General features: G+C 39.7%; 1 protein-coding gene across 1 annotated transcript in view; it reads right to left on the reverse strand.

The window, feature by feature from the left end:
* The window catches only part of RAB39A (RAB39A, member RAS oncogene family), a 22,112-nt gene extending 13,665 nt beyond the window's left edge, over positions 1-8,447 (reverse strand). Inside the window, exon 1 of the mRNA XM_007121511.2 lies at positions 8,090-8,447. Within this exon, the coding sequence (XP_007121573.1) occupies positions 8,090-8,316 (227 nt within the window). The 5' untranslated portion in view covers positions 8,317-8,447. The remainder of the gene's footprint in view (positions 1-8,089) is intronic.
* Between the last annotated feature and the right edge of the window lie 15,441 nt (positions 8,448-23,888).

The following is a 23,888-nucleotide window of genomic DNA, read 5'->3' on the forward strand; positions in this document are numbered from 1 at the left end:
AAAAAAAAAAAAAAAAAAAAAAAAAGAAGCACCAGCAAAAGAGACAGAGAATCATATGAGAGACAAAACCATGAGAGGTTCTCAAATATACTCCTAAAATTTAAGGAATTGCCTACAATTTTTTTTGAAGTATTGGCTCCTAAAGTGCTCTAATCTTTCCATCTATTGGATCCTAAAACACTCTTTGTAAAAGGACTCTGGGTTGGGAAATACCATAATCTGTCTTGGGCGTTTACAAAGTATATTAGGATATTAGTATATTAAAAGTTCTGAGAAATCTGGTAACAACCCATAACTTCCAAAACTATTTGATCAAGGAAACTTTTACTCAAATTACACCTATTACTTTGAAAAATGCTACTCTGAAGAAAAATGATAGGCAATGCCTAGAATTTGAGAATCTATAATCATTCTTCATAATGCCTTCTCTTATAGCCAGGAAGTTCTTAGTATCTAACTCCCATTTGCAGTATTCTCTCTTGATCTCTTCTTAGAGAAGAGGGTTCAGTTTGGGCCACACACTATTCTTTTGTATTTCTGAGGCAGGAGTCTGTGATTAAGGCTGTCCTTCAGCCTTATCCATTTGAAGCCATATCACACTAAGTCCTACGAGATGGAAATACATTTGGAAAGGCTAAAGAATCAGAAGAAAAACCACTTATAACATTCTTAGTACAGGAAGATAATTTAAGCAGAGATTTTGACCAATTATACAAAAAGCAGAGGAAAGAATAGGCATAGAGAAGGATAACATTTTGCCAAGAAAAGTCACTGATGAATTTTGGGGCATGGCTTGATAAAGATCTTTCTCAGGTGCCTCTGATGCACTCACTATACCAGTGAAGTAGAAATAAACCTACGAGAGAAGTCTCTGTTCCCTTACCTCAACATTTTTTTGGCATTGAGATATTTTTGATGGTTTCTTTATATCCTAGCTATTGATATCAGTGGATGGTCTTAAGGACTTACTGCCAGTAATAAAATAATTTTATTTAGCATATTGTTCCTAAATGAAAAATGAATTATCACCATAGGAAGGAAATAGAAAAAAACTTCAGTACGTTTCAAGAATGTTTAAAAGAACACTAAGATTTTAAACCAAAATAAAATAATATGCCAGCTAGCCATCAACATTTACTGTCATGCTTGCATACAGAACTACTATCTGTATTTTGAAACTCTTTCACAGCTTAAACTAAAAATATAGTTTTAAATTTAAAACATATTGGACCTCTGTTCTGGAACTCCTACAGGTCAGAACAGTACTTCATTATACAAAGTGATTCTTTTCAGAAAACAATGGGTTTTAATAATATTTGTTTCTTGATAAGCTAGGTAGATTGTGTGGGGTAATAATTTTTAAATGAACTTTCTTGAATTATATATTGTCAGAATTGATTAAAAGTTACTGACATTTGGAGGCAGATATATTAGTATCATAAAGTACAGGCTTTGTAGGTATTTCACTTTAGAAAGAATGAAAATATCTTAATAAAGTAAAATCTGATGTTCTCTGGTGTGTGTGTGCGTGTGTGTGTGTGTGTGTGTGTGTCTGTATACCTCAGTATTAGTTGAGTGGTTCACATTTCTTTTTCACTGCTTGACAGAGCAGACTGAAAGAATGCAGATTCCCTTCTAACTCAGCTAGGATAAGAATAACTGACTTGGGCTTCCCTGGTGGCGCAGTGGTTGACAGTCCGCCTGCCAATGTAGGGTCCACGGGTTCGTGCCCCGGTCCGGGAGGATCCCACATGCCGCGGAGCGGCTGGGCCCGTGAGCCATGGCCGCTGGGCCTGCGCGTCCGGAGCCTGTGCTCCACACGGGAGAGGCCACAGCGGTGAGAGGCCCGCGTACCACAAAAAAAAAAAAAAAAAAAAAAAAAAAAAAGAATAACTGGCTCTTAAAACACCAAGATAAACAGTCTCAGATCATTCCAAGAAGTTGCTCTTTAAACTTTAACATGGCCATGGAGGCTAAGTTGTTAAGAAATCTTTGTATGCTAACCAAACTGACTGACAATGGCTAGAAATTTCTTCTCTCTTTTTCTCAGACTGAGCAAAGCACTTTTCTTCATGTGAAAATTTTACTGAGTGATTCATGCACTAGCAACATTATCTCTAATTTTTTTTCTAGCCCTTTTTTTGAAAGCTAAATGTGGAGCCAATGAGTCAGAATAGGTGGTCATCAATGCAGCATGATGAAAGGAAACTCCAACACCCATCAGCCATAGATCCATAACTCTGCCAACAGGGAAATGTTACTTCAAGATGAGGTGTTACCTCCTAGGTGGTCATCCTCTTTTAGAATAGAAATACTCCTGTCAGAACCCTTATTAAGTTTTAATAATTTTGTGTCTCTTGGTCATCTAGTTACTTCTCTCTCTGAAGCTAAGATGGAGTAGTAAGGATGGCTTTTCAACTGAGATGCAAGGGAAAATAGAAGTGAAGGATAGGTCAAGGTCCTACTATCCAAAAACAGAAGGAAAGAAAAGTAGGAAAGCCCCAAAGTCCCCAAGAATGAGTTTTACCTACTTTGCAATTTTGCCTGCTGCTGGCCTAGGGACTTCAAACATTGGAGTACAATATTTAGTTTATTTACAATATTTAGTTACTAAATAGTCAGAATGTATAATCACCTTCATATAGCAATATGTCATTGAGGCTGCGGCTATACATGCGAAATCAATTGAATCATTGAAGAAAAAAGAAATTAAGAAAAATAATCACAGGTTTTTGAAATTACTGGCTAGCTTCTTAACTGTACTGACCATACAATCACTCAAAATGGTCTGAATGCTCTGAGTGGACAGTGAAAATAACTTTTATCATATAAAAATACATTTGGCTACATAGGTCATCTTTCCACATTCTGCTACACTTGTTAGAAATGATGCTGGCTCCTTCTTACATATAGTTTTACTCTGAAACTCCATAAAGTAGATACTTTTTGGGGTGACTGCTCACTTCCTTCTTCTGTGAATTTCTCTTTCCCAAAAAGTAGACCCTTACGGATTCATTTGCATTGGATGACCCATAATGCATACCTGGGATATTTGTATTATAATCCCTTTGTATTTTATGTATATATTATCTTAATAACTGGACCCTGGGGGAGCTGATTCACTGGCCAATCAAATAGCCAATGAGATTTTTTCTTTCAAGAATTGGAATAAGAGGCTCAGAGACTGAGACAGTTGGGAGCTGACAGCATTGGATAATGGAAATAGACTAGAGAGAAAATCCACAAACTCTTGTTTTTAGAGCTTCCATATTTTCAGACACTTGTATGTTCAGTGAGACTTTTGTCTCTCATGAGATCTGTATCATTTATAATTTATCCCTTATATCCAAACTAATTTGGTTATATTTCTGTTACTTAAAACACAAATAACTTTAACCAAGACAGTATATTATCAGATTACTCAATACAAATATAGTCTAGCTTTCTATTGTTTCTAATAATTTGGAACTACAGTAGATTGCAATGATTATGGGACTTAATTGTGGACAATCTCTGCTCTGTTACCTATGCAATATGAACCCACGAATCCACTATCAGAAAATCTTTTCCTATTGAAGATCATGAACCACAGTAAGGAGAGTGGGGATCAAGTAAGGGTCCTTTTGAAAAAAATCAAAAACCAAAACCTATTTAGTTTAGGAATCTTAAAAGATACCTTAAGGAGAAATATAAAATGTTCATGTTGCTTACTTCTAAAATTATGAATGGAGAACATAAATTAAACCACTTTTAAACATTTACTTCGTATGAATGTTTTGAAGGGGAAGAGAAGAAAACAGAGACAAAAGGGAGGCAGAGGGTAAATAAGGAGAATAAGTTAAAAAGAAATGAGAGCATAAAAGACATATTAAAATAAAAAGGAAGGAGAGGAAAAGACAGAAGGTGGGAGGAAACTATAAGTAGGGACTGATAGATGAAAGGGGTAAAGGAAAAATAAAAAGAAGAAGTTTAAGGAAGGGTAAGACACATAAGGAAGAGAAAGATACACAGTAGAAAAGGAGCTAGAGGAAAAGAGATGAAAAGGCAGGCAGAGTTAGGGAGAGGCCCAGGACGTTAAATGGTATTAGTTACAGGTCACCTTCAGATTTTTAGGGGGGCAGGGGAGGCTGTCCCTTTTATAGCAATTACTGCTTACAGCCCTTTAGCTGTAACCAGCCCATTAGCTGGTTAACTAATGTCTGCACGTTTTCCATTGCTCCAAACTTCAAAAGTTTAGTTGGCTCTGCTCAAAGAATGTGACTAAAGCAATTCATCAAGGGAGCTTTCCCCAAATTATACTACTAAGAACACTAGTTATCATAGATTTTCATGTTTTTAGAATAGTCCCTCAAATAAATGGTGGAAATGCTAGTTTAATCAAAGTTAAACAGGTTTCTTTGCTCAATACTTCTTGGAGTCTTTGATATGAATTTCTAAGAGAGAAATGGAATATAGGAATTTCCAAGCTTATTTGATTACAGAACCCATCCTTTAAAAAGAATCAGAAGGTATGAGTGTTCTGCAGAACACGCTTTGAGAAGCACTACACTAGGAGGACATTATTCTCTGAACTTTACAACCAGTGGCTGTAACTGTAATACCCCCAAGGCCATACAACACGAAATAAAAGGCCAAATCTGGCTTGAAGCTTCAGGTTTTCTATCCCTACAGCTAATGTTGCTTTTTCTTTATCTCATTTTATCTTCATATTGCTTTAAGTGCTTTTCATGGAAAAAATTCCAAATTTATATTCTTACATTTGGTGCTCTCTATACTTCTAGCCTTATTTACACTTACTTATCCTTATTAACGCTGTTAAGCAATATTCTTGTTTCCTTTCCTGCTAAACTTCTTCCACTATGATGAATAAAAAATAAAAGTGGTGACTGCTAGTTTCCCCCCAATGCCCACAGTGCCAAATCCATCTTCCCTTTTTCCTAGGCACATGGTAGCCCCGTGTAAGTGTGGCCTTGTAACTAATTTCTCTTCACTGAATTGAGAGCTGAAGTGATCTGCACCACATTGGCCTCACTTGCTTAGAAGAAACATTACTTGATTAAATCTTTACTTTCCCCTCCCCTGGAACTGGCACACAGTGTGCCTGCAACCCAGCTTCGTTCACACAGAAGAAGATAATGTCCTAGGGATGGCAGAAAACTAAGAGAGAAGGTACTTGAATGATGGCCTGGAGCAGGCCACTCCAACAGCTTGGACTACTTACCTTGAGACTGTTACACAAGAGAGAAATAAACTATTGTTAATGAAGGCGCTGTAATTTTAAGTATCCTTAATACAGCAATTTAACATTTATCCTGACTAAAACATAGTATTAATAATAAAAACTTAACAATTGAGTGTTAAGTTACAATTTACATATACTCACATATTCATCATTTTTCTAAACCTTCTTCACTTTGATTTTGTTCCTTTTTATTTTTTGTAAGTAGTTATTGACTACTAGCATGTATTATCTGAACTTCGAAACTAAGGCTTTGTCAATTATACCTCAATAAAGCTGGGTAAAAAAAAGATAACTAAGGCTACTTATGTCATAATCATCAGCTCACTATTTTGTTGCTCTGTAACATATTTGTTTATGCTTTTAAACTATACCCTGAACTGTCTAAAGTAGGTTTCTTTTTGTTAGTTTATATCTAATCACCAATAAACCTCCAAATAGAATGTTTTCCACAAATTCCTAATGGTATAATTATAACTAATGACAGAACTATATATTCATGAACTGTATAGTACCTTTCTATGAAACAAATGTGCTTACTCAAAATAAGTATCTGTATTTTCTTAGAGGAAAGTACAGAATGATTTAACATTAACTGTTTTAAATGCAATTTTATGGAGAAACATTCTGCTAAATGAGAGAAAAGCAAGTATTTGGAGGCAGCTACTGAAATATGTATGTATTTAGGTACATCTTTGGTAAAGAGCCAAGCAAAATAAAGTATGACTCATTGTCAGTAAACATTCCCTAAATGTCCTTGCATTATTATGAGAGAGTTACTGTCTGGTTTTAATAGTGTATATAAAATCAATTTACATTCTTCTTAAAGGCAATAAAAAAAGATATATTTAACAGAAAAGGTCTTTAAAATCTAACAAATTAATCATCCCTTACTTTCTTGTCAAAAAGTTTTTAAGGAAAGAATTGTAGACACAAGATTTTACTACCTATGTTTCTTGTAGCTGCAATTATCAGTAGTTGCTAGAAGTTTAAGGTATAAAGAACATGTTTTTATTATTTTTACTTTAGAGGGTAGAGCAAGAGCTATTAGTAAATGCTATTTTCTGACCATGAAATATCTTAAAGTTCATCTCTGATTGAGATCACAAGTGAATGAATTTGCAGTCTACCTTATAATGGTAAAACTGCAATGAATCTTAGAGATCATAATGACTCCATTTTACAGATGAGGAATCAGAGTTTGAAAAATTATTTTATTTATTTATAATTTGTGTGTGGTACGCGGGCCTCTCACTGCCGTGGCCTCTCCGGCTGCGGAGCACAGGCTCCGGACGCGCAGGCCCAGCGGCCATGGCTCACGGGCCTAGCCGCTCCGCGGCACGCGGGATCCTCCCGGACCGGGGCAAGAACCTGCGTCCCCTGCATCAGCAGGCGGACTCTCAACCACTGCGCCACCAGGGAAGCCCCTGAAAAATTATTTTAAAGGAGGCTTCTTGAAAAAAAATTTTCTTCATGGAATTCTAGGTATTGTACAATTCAAATCAATAACCTTTAACACTTCTCTAAAGGGCTGGCCTTACTATCTTTCCACTTTACACATTGGAAAACTATGGTATAAGCAAGCTAAGCAGTTCACTTATCTCTATGAATCAGTGTCATAGCTGGGAATGGAAGCCAAAACTTTAAATGTTGGAACATTCTCACAGAAGTAGACTGATCTCATTCAGAATGGATGCTGGCTGGGGTGAGGGGAAGCCATGTTTGGGAAATTCCGTCAATAAGTACTCTATTTCACAGAGTACTTGCTGAAGACTACAAAATGCTTGCTTTAATGAGTTCCAGTTGATAATGCAACCTTAAAAAAGCCCCAAACACTACAATATATCAGGTCCCTACTTTCCTCTAAAAAAATTCCTTGAATCCTAGAAATTTAAAATGTGCTTCATACCTGGTTAAATCTTAAATATCTAGGAAATGCATACAATTTACGTTTAGTTTTGGATCCCTCCTCTATGCAGTAAAGTATCTCCTGGTCTATTATCACTCTGGAACGTTAAGTACCTATTATAAATAAAATAAAGGAAAAGTTCCTAACAAATCTCAGTATGTACATCTCTCTTTTCTTCACCAAAGCACCAATGATGACAAACTTCTAAAGACAACTCAACCCTTAAAAACAACAAAAAACTCCTCCTCTGCTGGGCCTGTGTCCCTGATGTAACATCTAGTTGCTGTACAAGACACATTCCCACGGGTCCTGGCCCAGTATTTCTGATGACCACATTCGGTGCTGTGAGGTGTTCAGACCATTACTGCATTCATCATCTCCGTCTGAACGATGCCCAATGAGCTCATGCAGTAATCTGGGTTGGAGCACTGCTTGCTGTGAAGCTAAATGGATCAATCACGAAGCTGGGAACGCTTATATGCAGTTCTCCTGGGCCGCGTAGATGGGAAGCCGCTCCGTCAGGGGATGAAAACGGGAGCTTGGAGGAGAGTGGCCAGGTCAGGGTGTGTACAGCGAGGGACACTGAGTTTGGGGAGAAGGCAGCAGGGGAGCCGAAGAGTTGGGGATAAAAATACTAGCAGGGGTAGAGAGCTGGGGAAGAGGGGGCTGGTGAGGGTGACCTGGGCTCAGGCGGGAAAGGAAAGACGGAAAGGGGGCGCAGGAAATGGGAGCCAAAGAAAGAAGTGAGAAACTGCGGAGGAGGAAGTCCTCCCTGGAAGAGGAGGGGCAAAGTGGCAGCGAGAATGTAGTGTTTGCACTTTCGAGAGGAAGGGCCAGAGCTTCTCCCGACACTGGCCTGTGCGGCCGACGCTTGGGGAAGGTGCCCCAGGCGGATGGAGGGGGCGGCGCGGTCCCTGGGATCCCAGCGCCGGCGGCCCTACCTGAACCGCTCCTGTCCCGCCGTGTCCCAGAGCTGCAGCTTGATCCTCTTGCCCGGCTCGATCTCTAGCAGGCGGGAGAAGAAGTCCACGCCGACGGTGGGGTCGCAGGCTGGGGAGCGCAGCCCGGGAAAGCGGCCCTGAGTGAAGCGGTGCAGGAGGCACGACTTGCCCACTGTGGAGTCCCCGATCACGATGAGGCGGAACTGGTAGATCCAGATGGTCTCCATCGCTCACGTGCCCAGCTGGCTCTAGGGCCTCCCCACCCACTCACCCGCTGCGGGGCAAGTAAGGCGGCGGGAACTGTCCCTTCAGCACCTCCAGGGCGCCCGCTTGCCGGCTTCCAGCATATTCCTGCGGCTTCGGCCGCCGCCTGGTCCCCGCCCTCTCTGGAGGGAGAGGCGGGGCCCGGCAGGGCCAGGGGCGGGCCCTCGGGCCAGGGGGCGGAGCAGAGGCCGTGGCGAGGGGTGGGGGGAAATAGTCTAGTTGCTCGCGGACTCCCGCCCCCGACCTCTGTAAATCACTTTCCCCCAAAGCTCACTGGGCGCCGACGGGAAAGTGGGTGAGGTGAAAGGACGTGACAGCAGCAGCCACCAATGAAAGTGAAGCAAGGTCTCAACTCTTGGAGGGTCAGCCAATGAAAAGTGAGAACCATTTTCTTACGGGCGTCAGGGCGGGCTTGTCCAATTCCGGCTCTAATTTTGGAAAACGCGGGGGCCGTAACCTGGGTCACTGTTGTTGTTTCCTCTTTTATCGATTTTACCAGTTCTGTGACCACCGTTATTTAACCAGATTTCTGTTGGCGGCTTTCTGCTCTCTAGCCTTGTTGATTGCCACCTCCGAGGCGTTCTAACGTGAAGGAGTTGAGCGCAGAATCGAAATAAATTTGCAGAGAAAGTTCTGGATGCTTCTAGCAAGGGCTTTGGCCATTGCTCCTGCCACCACCATTTCTTCCTCACTGCTTTCAGTACTACGGAAGAGTGAGAAAAATGCCAATCGCCTCCATTGTCTCTAGGGCCCTTCAGCGCGGGGAAGGAGAGGAAAGGAAATGAAATGTTGAGATGTTCATAAAAGCTCCCTTTCTTCTCGGAAGAATGGGAGCTTCCGTCTCCGTTATACATGCCGGAAAAATCCTGAAGTGGTCTCTCCTTAGCTTATGCCTGGTCAGGGATCTGAATAAAGCACAGCTGAATTCTGGCGAGATCGACTGCTTTCTCATGCCTCTCTTCTGACTGGTTAATAGTGAATCCAAGATTTGTCTTTTAAAAGTTAAACAGTTTTAAAGTATGTTTTTGCCAAAGTAGAATTTTAACAATTCCACTCTTTTTCATGCCCACATGCAAACTTAAACTTTTGTTATTCATCCTTACTTCCTTTCTTGTTTTGGAGGAAGAGGTATTGTTTTGAAGGATGTGTTTAATCCCCTGACGCCCATCTTTTTAAAACTTTTTTCTAACAGTGATCTTTATTTCATACCATTCATACCTCAAATCTCCCCCTTGCTAATAGTTTGTACTGCTCAGCCAGTGGACATACTCGAGTATCCACAATCCTGAAACCAAGCAAAACATCTCTCCATTATGCCTCTCCTTTAGATTTTTGCTTTTTCCATATTTTCCTTTTCAAACATTAAAAAAGAACCATCTATTCTCATTTCTAACCCACGAGTTAGTCTTTAGCCCTCTCCATGCCTAATACACCCCTGACATTGCTTTTGATAATGTTGCCAGGGACTTTCTAACTACCAAATCTGCTCCTCCTCTACCCCATCATCTATCTTTAGTTATTCTTCTTGACCTCTCAGTAGCTTTTGTTGATTAAACTCTTTGGCTGAAAGCTGATTGGCTGACCCAACTCTTAAAACCACAGTCCTCTTTCTTCCAGTCCTCCTCCAGTTAGGAATGGACAAATGATAGACTTCTCACCAGCTCTACTAGAGTTGGTCAGAAGTATTACTAGAAGTAGTGCTTCTAGTAAAGCTTCTGTTTTTCTGATAAGGGACTGGCTCTCTTACTGCCCATCACCTTGTCTCCTTTCTTTTTCCTTCCTACCTGGATGGTGTAACAACCATCTTGTGACCACAGAGGTAAAGACTAGATGCTAAAGATGGTGATAGGAGAGAGAGGAACAACCCGACTCCCTGATGGACTTGATCTGTGATACCAGCTCTGGACATCTTGTTGTTTGAGACAAGTAAATCAGTACCTGCTTAAGTCACTGGTGATGGAATTTTCTATAAGTACAACCTAAATACTTTTATTTCTTGGTTTCTACAAAAGCATTCTCTCCTATTTTCCTGTTCTTTTTAACTTTCTTCACTGACTCCTCTTCCTGTGATCCATATCTTATATATTAAAGTTCTTAAGAGATCTGTAACTCTCCCCTTCTTTTCCTTCACTTTGAGCTGCTTCTCATGACCTTGTCTACTCCAGCTGCTCCCTTACCCAAATCATATGTCCTCCATCCATATGATTTGGGTAAATTTGGGTAAATTTGAGTTTGCTCTGTATTCAAACTCATATTTCCAACTACCTCTCCTCTTAGGTGTTAGATACACATTTTAGACTCGACACAACTGTGTTGGTTAGGATTCTTTGAAAAAAGCTTTAGTTAGGGTGATGTAAAAAGATGAGTGCACTTATCATAAGGATACAGAAGTATTTTCACAGAATCCACAGGCTGGAATGCAGCTGGTATCAGAAAAGGGTTGGAACCAGGAAAGGGAAAGCTCTAAGGAACTCAGGCAGCATGTGTCTCTGTCTCTCATATTTCTTTCTTTCTGACATCTGCTTAGTCATTTTCTCTCTGCAAACCAGCTTTCCCTGCTGCTTAGTCCATATGGAAGACTATAGTTGCTTCAGTTTCCAAGTTAGATATCTAGACACACATGGAAACCAATTTCTATTTTTCTGTAGACAACAATTTAGTTGACCCAGTTCAGAAAAGGTGTTCATACAAAAGACATATGGCCAGGGGAACAGGAACATGCAGCAGGTCAATCGTTTCGGATGGGGCATGTGGGATATTAGCAGTCCTGGAGAAAAGATGGGTCAATGGCTTCCCTTTGTGTCAAAAATATATTCTTTATAATGTCCAATAATGAACTCAGTGGATTTTCTTTTTTTTTTTTTTGATGTGGACCATTTTTAAAGTCTTTATTGAATTTGTTACAATGTTGCTTCTGTTTTATGTTTTGGTTTTTTGGTGGTGAGGCATGTGGGATATTAGCTCCCTGGCCAGGGATTGAACCTGCACCCCCTGCACTGGAAGGTGAAATCTTAACCACTGGACTGCCAGGGAAGTCCCTCAGTAGCTTTTTATTTTTTTAATTAAAAAAATTTTTTTATTGGAGTATAGTTGATTTACAATGCTGTGTTAGTTTCAGGTGTATGGCAAAGTGAGTCAGTTATACATATACACATATCCACTCTTTTTTGGATTCTTTTCCGATATAGGGCATTACAGAGTACTGAGTAGAGGTGAACTCAGTGGCTTTCTTGCCATTTTCTTTCCCTGTGTTTTACAGTTTGGTTAATGTTATTAGTATCTGTCACAGCTCCTTAGACATGTGAAAGCTTGTGGTGCTGAATCTGGAGGCTGGGGGTTTGTGTTGTATAAAGGGGAGAGGTGAAATTGGTCTAAAGGTGGCAGAGTAGGGAACTAATGATAATCTAATAGATAGTGTCCAGAGCAAAACTAAAATGGAAAAGAACTTAGGAAGGTCAACTGAAGCCTCTTGAAAGAAATGAGTAGAGGAGCAGATATAGCTATAAGGTAACGAATGAAAATTGGGGAATCCATCCCAAAGAAAGATGTGAATGAGAGGTCAGAAGTAAGGCTTGGTTAGATACCATTAGCCAAGGGAAAAGGCATGGGACTTTTTATAAGGTCCCTGACCTCAGGAGAGATCTAATGAGGACACTAAGGAAGTTTAGACACTACATTCAGTTGATTAAGACCCAATAAAAGGACTTCCCTGGTGACGCAGTGGTTGAGAATCTGCCTGCCAATGCAAGGGACATGGGTTCAAGCCCTGGTCGGGGAAGATCCCACATGACGCGGAGCAACTAAGCCCATATGCCACAACTACTGAGCCTGCGCTCTAGAGCCTGTGAGCTGCAACTACTGAAGCCTGTGCACCTAGAGCCTGTGCTCTGCAACAAGATAAGTGACCGCAGTAAGAAGCTCGTGCACCACAACAAAGAGTAGCCCCTGCTCACCGCAACTAGATAAAGCCCGTGCACAGCAATGAAGACCCAATGCAGCCAAAAATAAATAAATTAATTTTTTAAAAAAGACCCAATAAAAGCTTCATCCAGCTTGGACTCTTCCTTCCCCTTTGGCGTATTCTGCCAATCATTAAATCTTGTTGCTTTTACTTCAACAATATCTTGTAGATTTATGACATTTCTGAACTTCCCACTATCACTGTCTTTGTTCATTCTCTTATCACTTTAGACTATACTACTCAATAGCCTCTGTATTAGTTTCCTAGGCCCGCTGTAAAAATGTACCACAAAAGGAGTGGCTTAAAATGACAGAAATTTATTGGCTCATAGTTCTGGAGGCTAGAAGTCCAAAATCAAAGTATCAGTAGGGTTGGTTCCTTCTGAGGGCTGTGAGCAAGACTGTGTTCCATGCTTCTTTCTTAGCTTCTGTTGGTTTACTGGCAATCCTTGGAGTTACTTGGACTATAGATGTATCACTCCAGTTCTCCACCTTCACATGGCATTTTTCCTGTGTCTCTTCACATAGTCTTCCCTCTGCACATGTCTGTGTGTGTGTCCAAATTTCTCCTTTTTTATAAGGACACTAGTCATATTGAATTAGAGCCCACCTGAATGGCCTCATCTTAATTTGATCATCTGCAAAGACTGCTTTCAAATAAGGCACTTCTAAAGTACTGGAAGTTAGGACTTCAAAACTTATCTTTTTAGGAGGGATACAATTCAACCCACAGCAGCCTCCTATCTTGTGTCTACATTGCTTCAAAAATTACTTTATTAAACACCTTCGATGACTCATTCATCCTAGGATAAAGTCTAAATACCTAATCATGTCACGTATGACCAATTATAATCTAGTCAGTAATTCCTCTACATGACATGCTATTCATGTTATACTAGTTGGTTTTTTTTCATGCTATTCTCTCCTCTCCTTATATCTTTTTTCACTACATGAAAATATGGTCAGCAAATTTCTATTTATCTTCCAAGGCCCAGAGCAAGGCACCTTTGTAGTCTTTCTAAACCTTTTATACCTTCAAGAGAATCAGTTTCTTTCTCATCTGTGTTCCTAAAGCAGGTACACAAAGCGTACTCTGTACTTGTATGATATCTCATATCTTCTATAAAATATCTCATTGAATTATGGCTATTGGTTTGACTATTTCTTGCTAGATTGTAAGTTTCTTAAGGCCAGAGGGACTTATTAATTCATTGTTATTTCCCTAGCACCCACACAACTAACACATAGTAGTACTCTATAAATGCTCATTGAGTGAAAAGTAATTGTTAACCATAATTCTCATGAACCTGAACTTCTATATATATGTAGTGTGCACACAATCTGATGAGCTTCATGATGAACTAGAATTGATTAATTTTATGATTACTAAAATTTGCCTTTGAATAATCCCTGAATAACTTTAATTTCAAGTATATTTGAATTATGTAAGCTGAGTACAAGTAATTTAATACTTTAATAAAAATACTTTGTTATGTTTGTATTTGTAGACGTTTAAGCTTAGAAAATAAGGCAGGTAGGTAGGGCACATTTAATTTAAGAAAGCTACTTAAGCTGCTACTCAGGACATTCTGCTTTTATATATATATATATATATATATATATAATTTTTTTTTTTAAAGAGAAAATATGGGAAGTGCTGGAAAGGAGGCACTCTGTTGTTTATTAACCAGGAGTCAAGAGACCTGTGTTCTGGTCCCAGTGTTGCCACTAAGTTTGGGGGACTTTTCATAAATCACTTACTCTCTCTGCGTCTCTGTTTCCTCATCTGGACACTAGAAGGGTTGAGCTGCATCAGTGTTTTTCAAACTAGGGGTTGTAAAATCAATTTGGTGGCAAACTACCAGAATTCAAACCAAAACAAAGCACGAGAGTACATCATACATATTAAGTATGTTTGTTTCATGAAACTTTTCTTTCAGTGATGTGTGTGTGTGTGGCGAGCATTGCCCTCTGAGGAATGTAAGGACCCTCGTAAGCCTTAGGGCCCGACTGTACTCTCTTCTTGGTATGCATCCTGGACTTTCTGGTATGAACGTAAAAAAGGAGATGGTCTTTGACCAGATCGTTCCGGAGGCCTGCTCAGATAATAAGAGTCTCTGGTTGTTCCCGAGAGCCAGGAATAGCAGCCCTGGAGGGGGAGTTGGTGCCTTTATACAAGAGTAATGGTCCTTTTGTGTAGATAAGGTGGTGACTAGGCCGAGAAGAAGAACTAGTTCTTTAGAACAATGTTTATGCAGAGATTCCGTTCCCGGGGATAATGAATGTGGAAAATTCTTGCCTTGGAAGTATATATATGACTATGCTGTGCTAATAAACTTGCCTTGCAACCATCAGTTGTTTGTGCCCTTCTGATCCCATACCTTGGTGCTCTCCGTTCCCTATCCCCTCTCGTCGACTGTTGCTGCACTTTGAGGACCCGCCGCGGCTGGCGGCATGTGTGTGTGTGTGTGTGTGTGTGTGTGTGTGTGTGTGTGTGTGTTCATACTTGTGTGCGCTGGGTTAAGATGTAAAATTTATTTCTTTTGGATCAAAGTAAAAAACTTCAAAAGCTAGGTGATCTTTAATGCATCTTCTGGCTTCAAGATTCTCTTAAAATGCTCAGAAATTCTCCATGCAGTCTTTGTGTTTGCTACATTAAACCTATATATGGGTGCTATGATTTACAAGTGAGAAAACAACAACAAAAATTTTGTTCCTCCCTCAGTCTTCACCACCTAAGTAAATGGAAGCATCATTCTTTTAGTTGCTCAGTTCAAAAATCTCAGTCTGATTCCACTCTTTCTTATTTCCCCCATAGGTATTCCACTAGCAAATTCGATAGGCTGTATATTCAAAATATATTCAGATTCTAACCATCTCTCACCACCTCCACTTTTGCCACCATGATCCAAACTACCATTATCTTTTGTCTGGATTATTATAATAGTGTCTAACTAGGCCTTGCCATTGCTATTTTCAACCTAGCAGCTAGAATGATCTTGTAAAAAAATTTAAGTCAGATCATGTAACTTCTTTGCTCAAGAACCTCTAAATGGCTTCTTGACTCACAGCAAAAGTCGAAGTCCTTGGTCTTTCCTTACCTCTTAGCCCTCATCTTCTACCATCCTTTTAATACCTCCACAACAAACATACTGGCTTCCTTGGTATTTCTCAAACACGCAAGACAGGCTGCCAACTCAGAGCCTTTGCAGTTGTTATTCCCTCTGGAACAGCTCTTCGCCTTTGCCTTGCATGGCTTACTCCTTTACCTCATTCAATTTTCACTAAAATATTTCCATGAAGCTTTCCTTCCCTCCAATATGTAAAACTACCTGTCTGCTTTATTTTTCTCCATAGTACTTATCACCATGTAACATAATATGGAATTATTTATCTTGTCTGCCTCTCACAAAAGAATGCAAGCTCCATGAGTATGGGGATTTTGGGCGGGGTGGGGGGGGTTGTTTTATTCACAGCAGTATCCCAGTGCCTGGCACAGTACTGGGAATATAGTAGACAGTTGATAAATACCTGTTAATAAATTTAAGGTTTCAAAATGACAAAATCAGGATAACTGAAAAGGACCTTTAAATAGATAATGATATTTGATTTCAGACACGAAGATAGAAGGCTTTGGATGGGAATTAAAGAAAAAAATTCTAGGTATGGAGAGTAGAGACAGAGTGTTACCAGTTACAATTTTGTATTTATGAATTGAGTGTTTCATAATCTTTTCCTACCAAGGATTAACTTGATAAATGATTAAACTTGATGTCAAAACTGGATATTTTCCTAGTGGTTCCACCAGGAAGTCATGAGATAGACTACTGAGGAGTACATATGAAGTGATTAAGATCTTTAGTATCCTCAATATCCTGATCCTCACAATCAGGGACTGATTAAACTGGAACTAAAGTTCTGATTTGAACTGGTTAACTAGTCTCATTTAACTCTCCTTTAACTATCTAAAGAGACTGTTTGAGTCAAATAGAGCTTTTCCAGAGTATGAATAGAGTGGATAGGAATAATTGCATAAAATTAGAAGTCACCTTGGAAAGTATGTTCCTGCCATTCTCAACACTTTAAAAAAATTATTGTGTCTTTACAATTCTTTTCTGAATAAGACAGTCCATCTAAAGTGCATTAGGGGGCTTCCCTGGTGGCACAGTGGTTAAGAATCCGCCTGCCAATGCAAGGGACACAGGTTCGAGCCCTGGGCTGGGAAGATCCCACATGCTGTGGAACAACTAAGCCCGTGCACCACAACTACTGAGCCTGAGCCCTAGAGCCCGCGAGCCACAACTACTGAAGCCCTCAGGCCTACAGCCCGTGCTCTGCAACAAGAGAAACCACCGCAATGAGAAGCCCAGGCACTGCAACGAAGAGTAGCCCGCGCTGGCCGCAGCTAGAGAAAGCCCACATGCAGCAACGAAGACCCAACGCAGCCAAAAATAAATAAATAAATAAGTAATAAATAAATAAAGTGAATCAGAAGTCAATTTACACTTTGAAAATGTAATAATAATTTTCTAACTTTTGTAGGCATTATTTTAATTTTGTTATATTTGCAGTGAAGGGCATCCGAGTGGTAGAATTTCCTCTATGTATTACTTTACACTTAAGAGATCAGACTACAGTTATTGCATTAGTGAAGACCTTTGTTGTCTCTCAGTTAGACCAATGACCAATTCCAATCCCCACCTACAATACAAAGAGCTCATATAAACCTCCAGGAGTTTAAATGACCTCAACTAAAATGTGGAGGAAGAAAAAAAATCCTGAATTGACAAGAGTTTAAGTCTGCAATGGCTGGGGAAAAAAATTCTAAATAACTACATTAGGCTATTAGGTGGAATGCGACCTCAAGATAAAGACTAAGCTGAGTTGTAGAAAGACAAAGTTATGGTTCATTTGCATGCCTGAGGCAGTAGCCTGAAGGCATCTTGTCTGCTAAAAGAGGAAGAACTGATCCAAATAATAACTGACATGCAATAGTGATTTAAATATGTGTGCAACTCCAATAAACTAGGCACATTCATTCAGACACAACATGCGTGTGAATCTCAGGACTTTTGTGAGTAGTAAATACATGAGAGGCGAATGAAAAATCTACATGAGGAGCTGCTTTTTTTCATGCTATTTCTCTGGAATGCTCATTTTGAACCTCTTATATCCGCTGGTTGTAGTCTTTTAATAGTGCCTATTTGCCTTTAGTGCTTCAGAAGTCATTCAGCTTGACCAAATTTGGTCAATTCTTCCTTGTAGATATTTTTCAAATCTGTCTCCTCTTTGCCATCCTCAATGCTGTTACCCCGATTTTGATCCTTATCTCTCACTAGAGTTGCTACAAGCTCTATTCCTCTGATCTTGCCCACGTCCAAAATGTCCATCATATCACTTAAAGAATCTTTCTAACATATACAATAATCTAATCATATTATGCCTAGCTCAAACTATTTCATATCCCCTCTGTATGCACACACACACACACACACACACACACACACACACACACACACACACACACACACACACACACACACACACACACTGTTTAAAGAATAAATTTAAAATTTATTTGGATGATATAAAATACATACTTTGATCACCATTGGATTGTCCTTCACTTCCTACTTCTTTGTATTTTCTCTTACCTTATTATACTATTTGTGGCTCCTAAAATGCCATGGTCTATTTCAACACCATACACTTTGCATGGATGAGGATTAGATTAGTCTGTGAGTGACATAAAAAAGAAAAATAACAAAATAACAATGGCTTAAATATGGTGGAAATTTTTTTCGCTTTTGTGTAAAAGAAGTACATAGTTGGGCTGCCCAGGACTATTAGGGCAGCTTTACAAAGGTAAGGACCCAGATTCTGTCTATATTGCTGTACTGCCATGCTCTACATTTGGCTTTAACCTCCAAAATGGCTTAAGCACCAGCCATCATATCCAAATTGTAGCAAGCCAGAAGAGGGAGGGGTGGAATGTGCATCCTCTGAGTGAATCTTAGTGAATCCCAGGACTTTAGTGAAAGCTATTAATAAAGAGAATCTCTTTTTCAGTTAGATTTGGAGTTTTGAGGCTAATGAGTACAGCCTCCTTGCCATGATGAGGAGAGAGCTTGCCTGAGAGTAGAACAAACCTGGAGGAAGCAGAGACTCTTAAACCCAGAGGAAGCAGAGACTCTTAAACCCAGAAAGGAAACAGTTTTTTTGTCATTGTTTGATTTCCAGCATCAAGCTCTAGCTAAAGAAAGATGTACCCTTGGGTTTTTAAATTACACGAGTGATTATAAATCTAGGCCATGGTACCTAAGGTGCATAAGGAAGAAAGTGAAGACAAGAAAACCTTGATAGATTGAAAATGGTGGTGGTGGTGGTGGTGTCAATGGATAAGTGCTCTTAAGGAGATGAAGAGTGTGGTGGTGTGCTACTTGAGTAAAGGAGCTGGGTGGACAGCAAAGAGTTTGAGATGTTTGATTTGTGAATTTGGAAGTGGTACAGTTTCTTGTGATGACATCTGGGATGTGACTTTGGAAATTGGTACCTCAGGTGATGGTGTGGATGAAAAATGTCAATGGAGATAAGGAGGTCAAGGAACTGAGAGGCCCGTAAGTTTGATTATTTTATATAAATACCCTCAGTGTAAGCCAATGACATCGTGTCTGAGCTTAATTCAGCAAGAACAGATGATGAGAGGCTGAGATCCAGCTCTCTTCTGGTTTGGTCTTTCCTAGGGGTAGATCTTAGTATAAAGTAGAGGAATAGACCATTCAGTCAATCTTCCATAAATATTATTTGTCTCACTTTGGACAGGTATTGTGAATTCAGTGTTATTCTCAATACCAGGTACCTAAAGTGTAGTTAAAGTTAGAGCCATAAATATTAACAGTCAGCTGGGCTGGAAATAGGATTGACAACCTCTTTTGAAAGCAGAAAAATCTTAGAAGGCATGGAGGTAAACCAGGGAAATACTCTTGGATAGAGCCTAGATTTTCCTCAGGAAGTAGTTTGGAATTCACTCTAGCACATAGATGACAGGGTCTTCAAGGCCCCAAAGTTCAGTATAATGGAGCATGACTTTAGGAGCTTAACCTGAAAAAATTTTAAATCAAATGAAACTAAACGCCTCTCTCAGCCTTTCAAAGTGAATATACATGGAGGCAATCCAATGAGTTAACTTGTATAAGTTTATAATTGATAAGCAAGTTAAACACTGGTGTCTGTCTTTTAAAGGTAAGAATATATTTTTACAACAGTTGACTTTTTAGAAGCATTTCTTGTCTGAAAATAGAGAGCAGAACAGTTACATCAGAAACAGCTAAATGTGATTCACATTTAAGATGAAGGTTAGCTTTTTGTTTTGTTTTGTTTTATGGCTAGGGGCCTATAATCTACTCATCCAAGAGCAGTATATCATTAAAGCACAAATTAAAAAAAGAGACGGACAGGAACATTGTTGTCTACTGGAAATTGTTATCTGATTTATCAAAAGACCAGTTCTACCAATGAATGGGTAATTCAAAAATGAAGAGATATAAATGGCTGTTAAGCACTGAAAAAATACCCAAGCTCACTCGCAATCAAAGAGATGAAAATTAAATCGATAATATGCGGACTTCCCTGGTGGTGCAGTGGTTAAGAATCTGCCTGCCAATGCAGCGGACATGGGTTCGAGCCCTGGTCTGGGAAGATCCCACATGCTGCAGAACAACTAAGTCGGTGAGCCACAACTACTGAGCCCACGTGCCACAACTACTGAAGCCCATGCACCTAGAGCCCGTCCTCCACAACAAAAGAAGCTACTGCAATGAGAAGCCTGTGCAGTGCAACAAAGAGTAGTCCCCGCTCTCAGCAACTAGAGACGGCCCGCATGCAGCAACAGAGACCCAAATGCAGCCATAAATAAATAAAATAAATTAATGATATGCAATTTTTACCTTCAAATTGACACTTTTGCTGAGTGTGACTAACTTGATGATCAATCACTCTAGTTTTTCCTTACCTCACTTTTCCCATCACTGGAAATTAAATGACCCAAAGATCAGGGTATAAATCATCAAAAAGAATTTCAAGATCATTAAAGAAAGCCATTTGATTGGAATTTCTGAACTGTGGAAATAGAAGTATATTTTCCTCTAATCCCAAGCCTAAAGCATTTAGAAAATTTTGCTTTACAATGCTCAGAACTCAAAATTATTGAGGGAGAAGAAGGAGAAATAATTGGCCCTCTTCCAAGTCTAAGCCTTTTCAGATGTCAGCTATTTCTGATTGGAAGTCTACCAAAGAGTGTTCAGGATCTATTCACCTCATCAGAGCTAAATGCTTGGGCTTTGATTATTCCTTAAGACATGATATAGCTTTTACTATATTTTCTATCAAGCAACATTTCATTAGGAATAGGCAACCTGAATGTAGCCTGCATTCTTCAATAATACATTCATGGAATTACTGCAAAAGAGTGCTCATTTAGTTTTATTAAAAATAGAGAAATCTGGTATATTATTAAAAAGTCACTATTATAATCCTCTCTAGAGTAAAATATATAGAACTGTATTTCCGTAACATCGTACGGATCTCAAAATGGAGAAGAAAGGTTTTTCTCTTTCTAAACCATCTTCTTCAGGTCCCTTCAGTTGATGGTGTCTGGCCAGTAGTTCTTTGAACTACTGTTCTTATGTGGTCATCCTTTCAGCCTCGTCCTCCAAGGCTTCCAGGGAGAGTCAACAGGAAATACTGTCGCTACACCCATCCCTGACCACATCGCACCACACCTTTCCTCCTCTTCTCAGTGCCATCCCCATTAGCATTTCCTTCTTCTCTTCAAATATACCTCCCACCACTCCCACAAATACAGTTTTTAGAGCCAAAAGAGACCTTAAGAATTATCTAGTCTAGTGAAAGCCCATCATTTAAATTTTTATTTTTGCCAAAGTATAACAAGATACGATGGAAGTTTCAAATGAGTTCCCTGTATAACAGAGAACATAGTCTAAAGTAAGTCATCAGACCAAAATACAAAAATTTCAATTGAGAGACCCCCCAAAGCTGGTTGTTCAACTCATAAACCTCTGCTTATAGAGAGAACACAAAAAGTCATGGGTTGCTGGAGATGAGAGCAGAGTTTTGGGGACATCTGGTAGTTAGTATTCTGTGAGTTCCTTCTTCCCTCCCATGGAAGCCTGCCTCTCATCTCAAGTGAAAGAGCCTGAGCAGGACCACTCATAGAGTTCATTATGTGCCTCTAACAGTTTGGGGATATGTTTAACTCCACATGAGAAATCTAAAGCGTGAGGGCCTTGCTGGCTATCTGTTCCAATGAAGGAGTGAAGGAGAGGTTGCTCATATGTTGGGACTAACCTGCATTTCTGTACTTCACTGGGGCAAAGGATGAGTTATCTATGGACCAGAAGAAGGAAATCATGCATATGAGAGGGTCAGCATGGAAGTGTCTTAGATTCCATCCAAGAGGACTCTTTGGATGTGTACCACTGGATGCCTGTGGACTGCAGAAAGAGTAGCAAACAACCAGTCAGAATACAGGTGCATGCAGCATGACAAGGCTTGCATGTGAGTTTTCTAGTGATATGGGATTTATGAAGAACCCCCAAAATCTACCAAAGTGCCGGGAAGAAAAGAGTTGGTTTAAGACCTTCTCTGAGACCAAGGAGTGTGACACCACATCACCATGACAGAATGGTATGAATTTTTCTGTTTCCCATTCCTCTTCCTCAGACCCTAGAGTGGCCCAAAACCAGGCTTGGCAAGATGAGAGAAGAGGAGAAGCACTAGGTAAGGTAGAGAGTGGATACTACCTTTCTCTCTTCTCTAGTTGCAGGCTTCTCACAGCAACAGGCCAGAGATGGGGGTTGGGGAGAAGTCACAATTTTGAATCATGGGACAGGAGATTTTTATTATTGAATTGAGTGTTGTTGTATGACTTGAAGGGACAAAAATGACTTCTTATTACCTAAGAATGGCCTGAAAAGTCCAAGCACTGGCCTGAGTTTTACCTAGAGTTGCAGGGGGGGCAAATTACGGCCACAGAGTGGATTTAAAGGGGCTCAGGGAAGCAAAAAATAACTGAACCTCTCAGTTCTTATATTCATTATGTACATCACACTGTGTTATAGCTTTTGCGACTCATTCCACCAAAGCTGTGCTTACAAAAGGTACTTTGTTTCAGTTCAGCAGGTGATCATTTAAGTAACATGCCACTGATTAGATTTTCAGTGTCCTATCTTCAAATTGTAACACATCCCCAACTCCTTTCAAATAAATCCAGGTCATATGATCCCAGATTCCTATCCTTGAATGTCTATTGCCTACAGTATTTTTGGGTACAGGTAGATAATGGAAATCACTCAGCTATTTTAAGCAGAAAATGATTTAATGCAGGAATTCAGTGGTGAAAATAATTGCCCGGAGGGCTAGAGGAGCAGGCTTTAGGTGGGGCCTCCAAGGGACGACTCACAGAACAAGACGGCTACTGGAGTGCTGCCAATCCTGTCCTAATCAAGATGCTGAGGAATCAGAAAACCACGCTACAGCTGTTGTCCCCAGGAACATACCTTCTTAGCTTCGACACAGGAATCAGGATGCTGCTGCCACCACAACTGTTGGCTTCAGAGTCTTGTCTCTCTTGCTACATCCACACGAGCAAAAACAGATGCCATACATGTTATATACTCATTCTCCCCTCAGATCTAAATTCAAGTCTTTTGTGCATACATCTGATGAACAAAACCGAAGTCTTAGCTATAAGAGAATTGAGTAAATGTAATTTTTAGCTTTCCAACTTCTATATAACCAGAGAGGCACACTAGGAAGAGGTTATAAAAGTTATTTAGTGAGCCAATCGACTGTGTCAGCCATACCATATCTCTTTTTCTTTCTCTTTTGTTTTTTCTTTTTAAGGCAACTAAGAGCTACTATTTTTCTTTAAATTCTTATTGGCTGTGATGTTATTGTTTGTTTATTTGTTTGTTTTATATTTATTTATTTATTTGGCTGTGCCAGGTCTTAGTTGTGGCAGACAGGATCTTCGTTGCAGCGTGTGGGCTCTTTTGGTTGAGGCATGCGGGCTCTTAGTTTTGGCATGTGGGATCTATTTCCCTGACCAGGGATTGAACCCGGGCCGCCTGCATTGGGAGCGGAGAGTCTTAACGACTGGCCACCAGGGAAGTCCCTCTATTTCTTTCTTGATAAACTTTTGATTTGGTGGATCACAATCTCCAACAGCTTCCCAAAAAAGGATGCAAAGCAAGAAAAATTTTTGAGAACTTTCAAGTCTAAAAACGTTTTTATTTTACCCTCATATTTACTTAATACTTTGCCTGGATATTGTGTTTTATGGCTGGAAATCATTTTCCATCAGAATTTTGAAAACACTTTTGCATCGTCTCCTAGATTCCAGAGTTGAGAAGTCTAAAGCCATTTTCATTCCTGTTTGTCTTGAAACTACTTGCTCTTTTCCTGTCTGAAGGTTTTCAGATCCTTTCTTTATGTCTGGTTTCATAAAACTTTACAGTGATGTGACTTTTTCTTTCACTGTGGTCTCTTTCATTAT

The sequence above is a fragment of the Physeter macrocephalus genome, chromosome 16, assembly GCF_002837175.3.
Source record: "Physeter macrocephalus isolate SW-GA chromosome 16, ASM283717v5, whole genome shotgun sequence".
In the NCBI taxonomy this organism is placed as follows: domain Eukaryota; kingdom Metazoa; phylum Chordata; class Mammalia; order Artiodactyla; family Physeteridae; genus Physeter; species Physeter macrocephalus.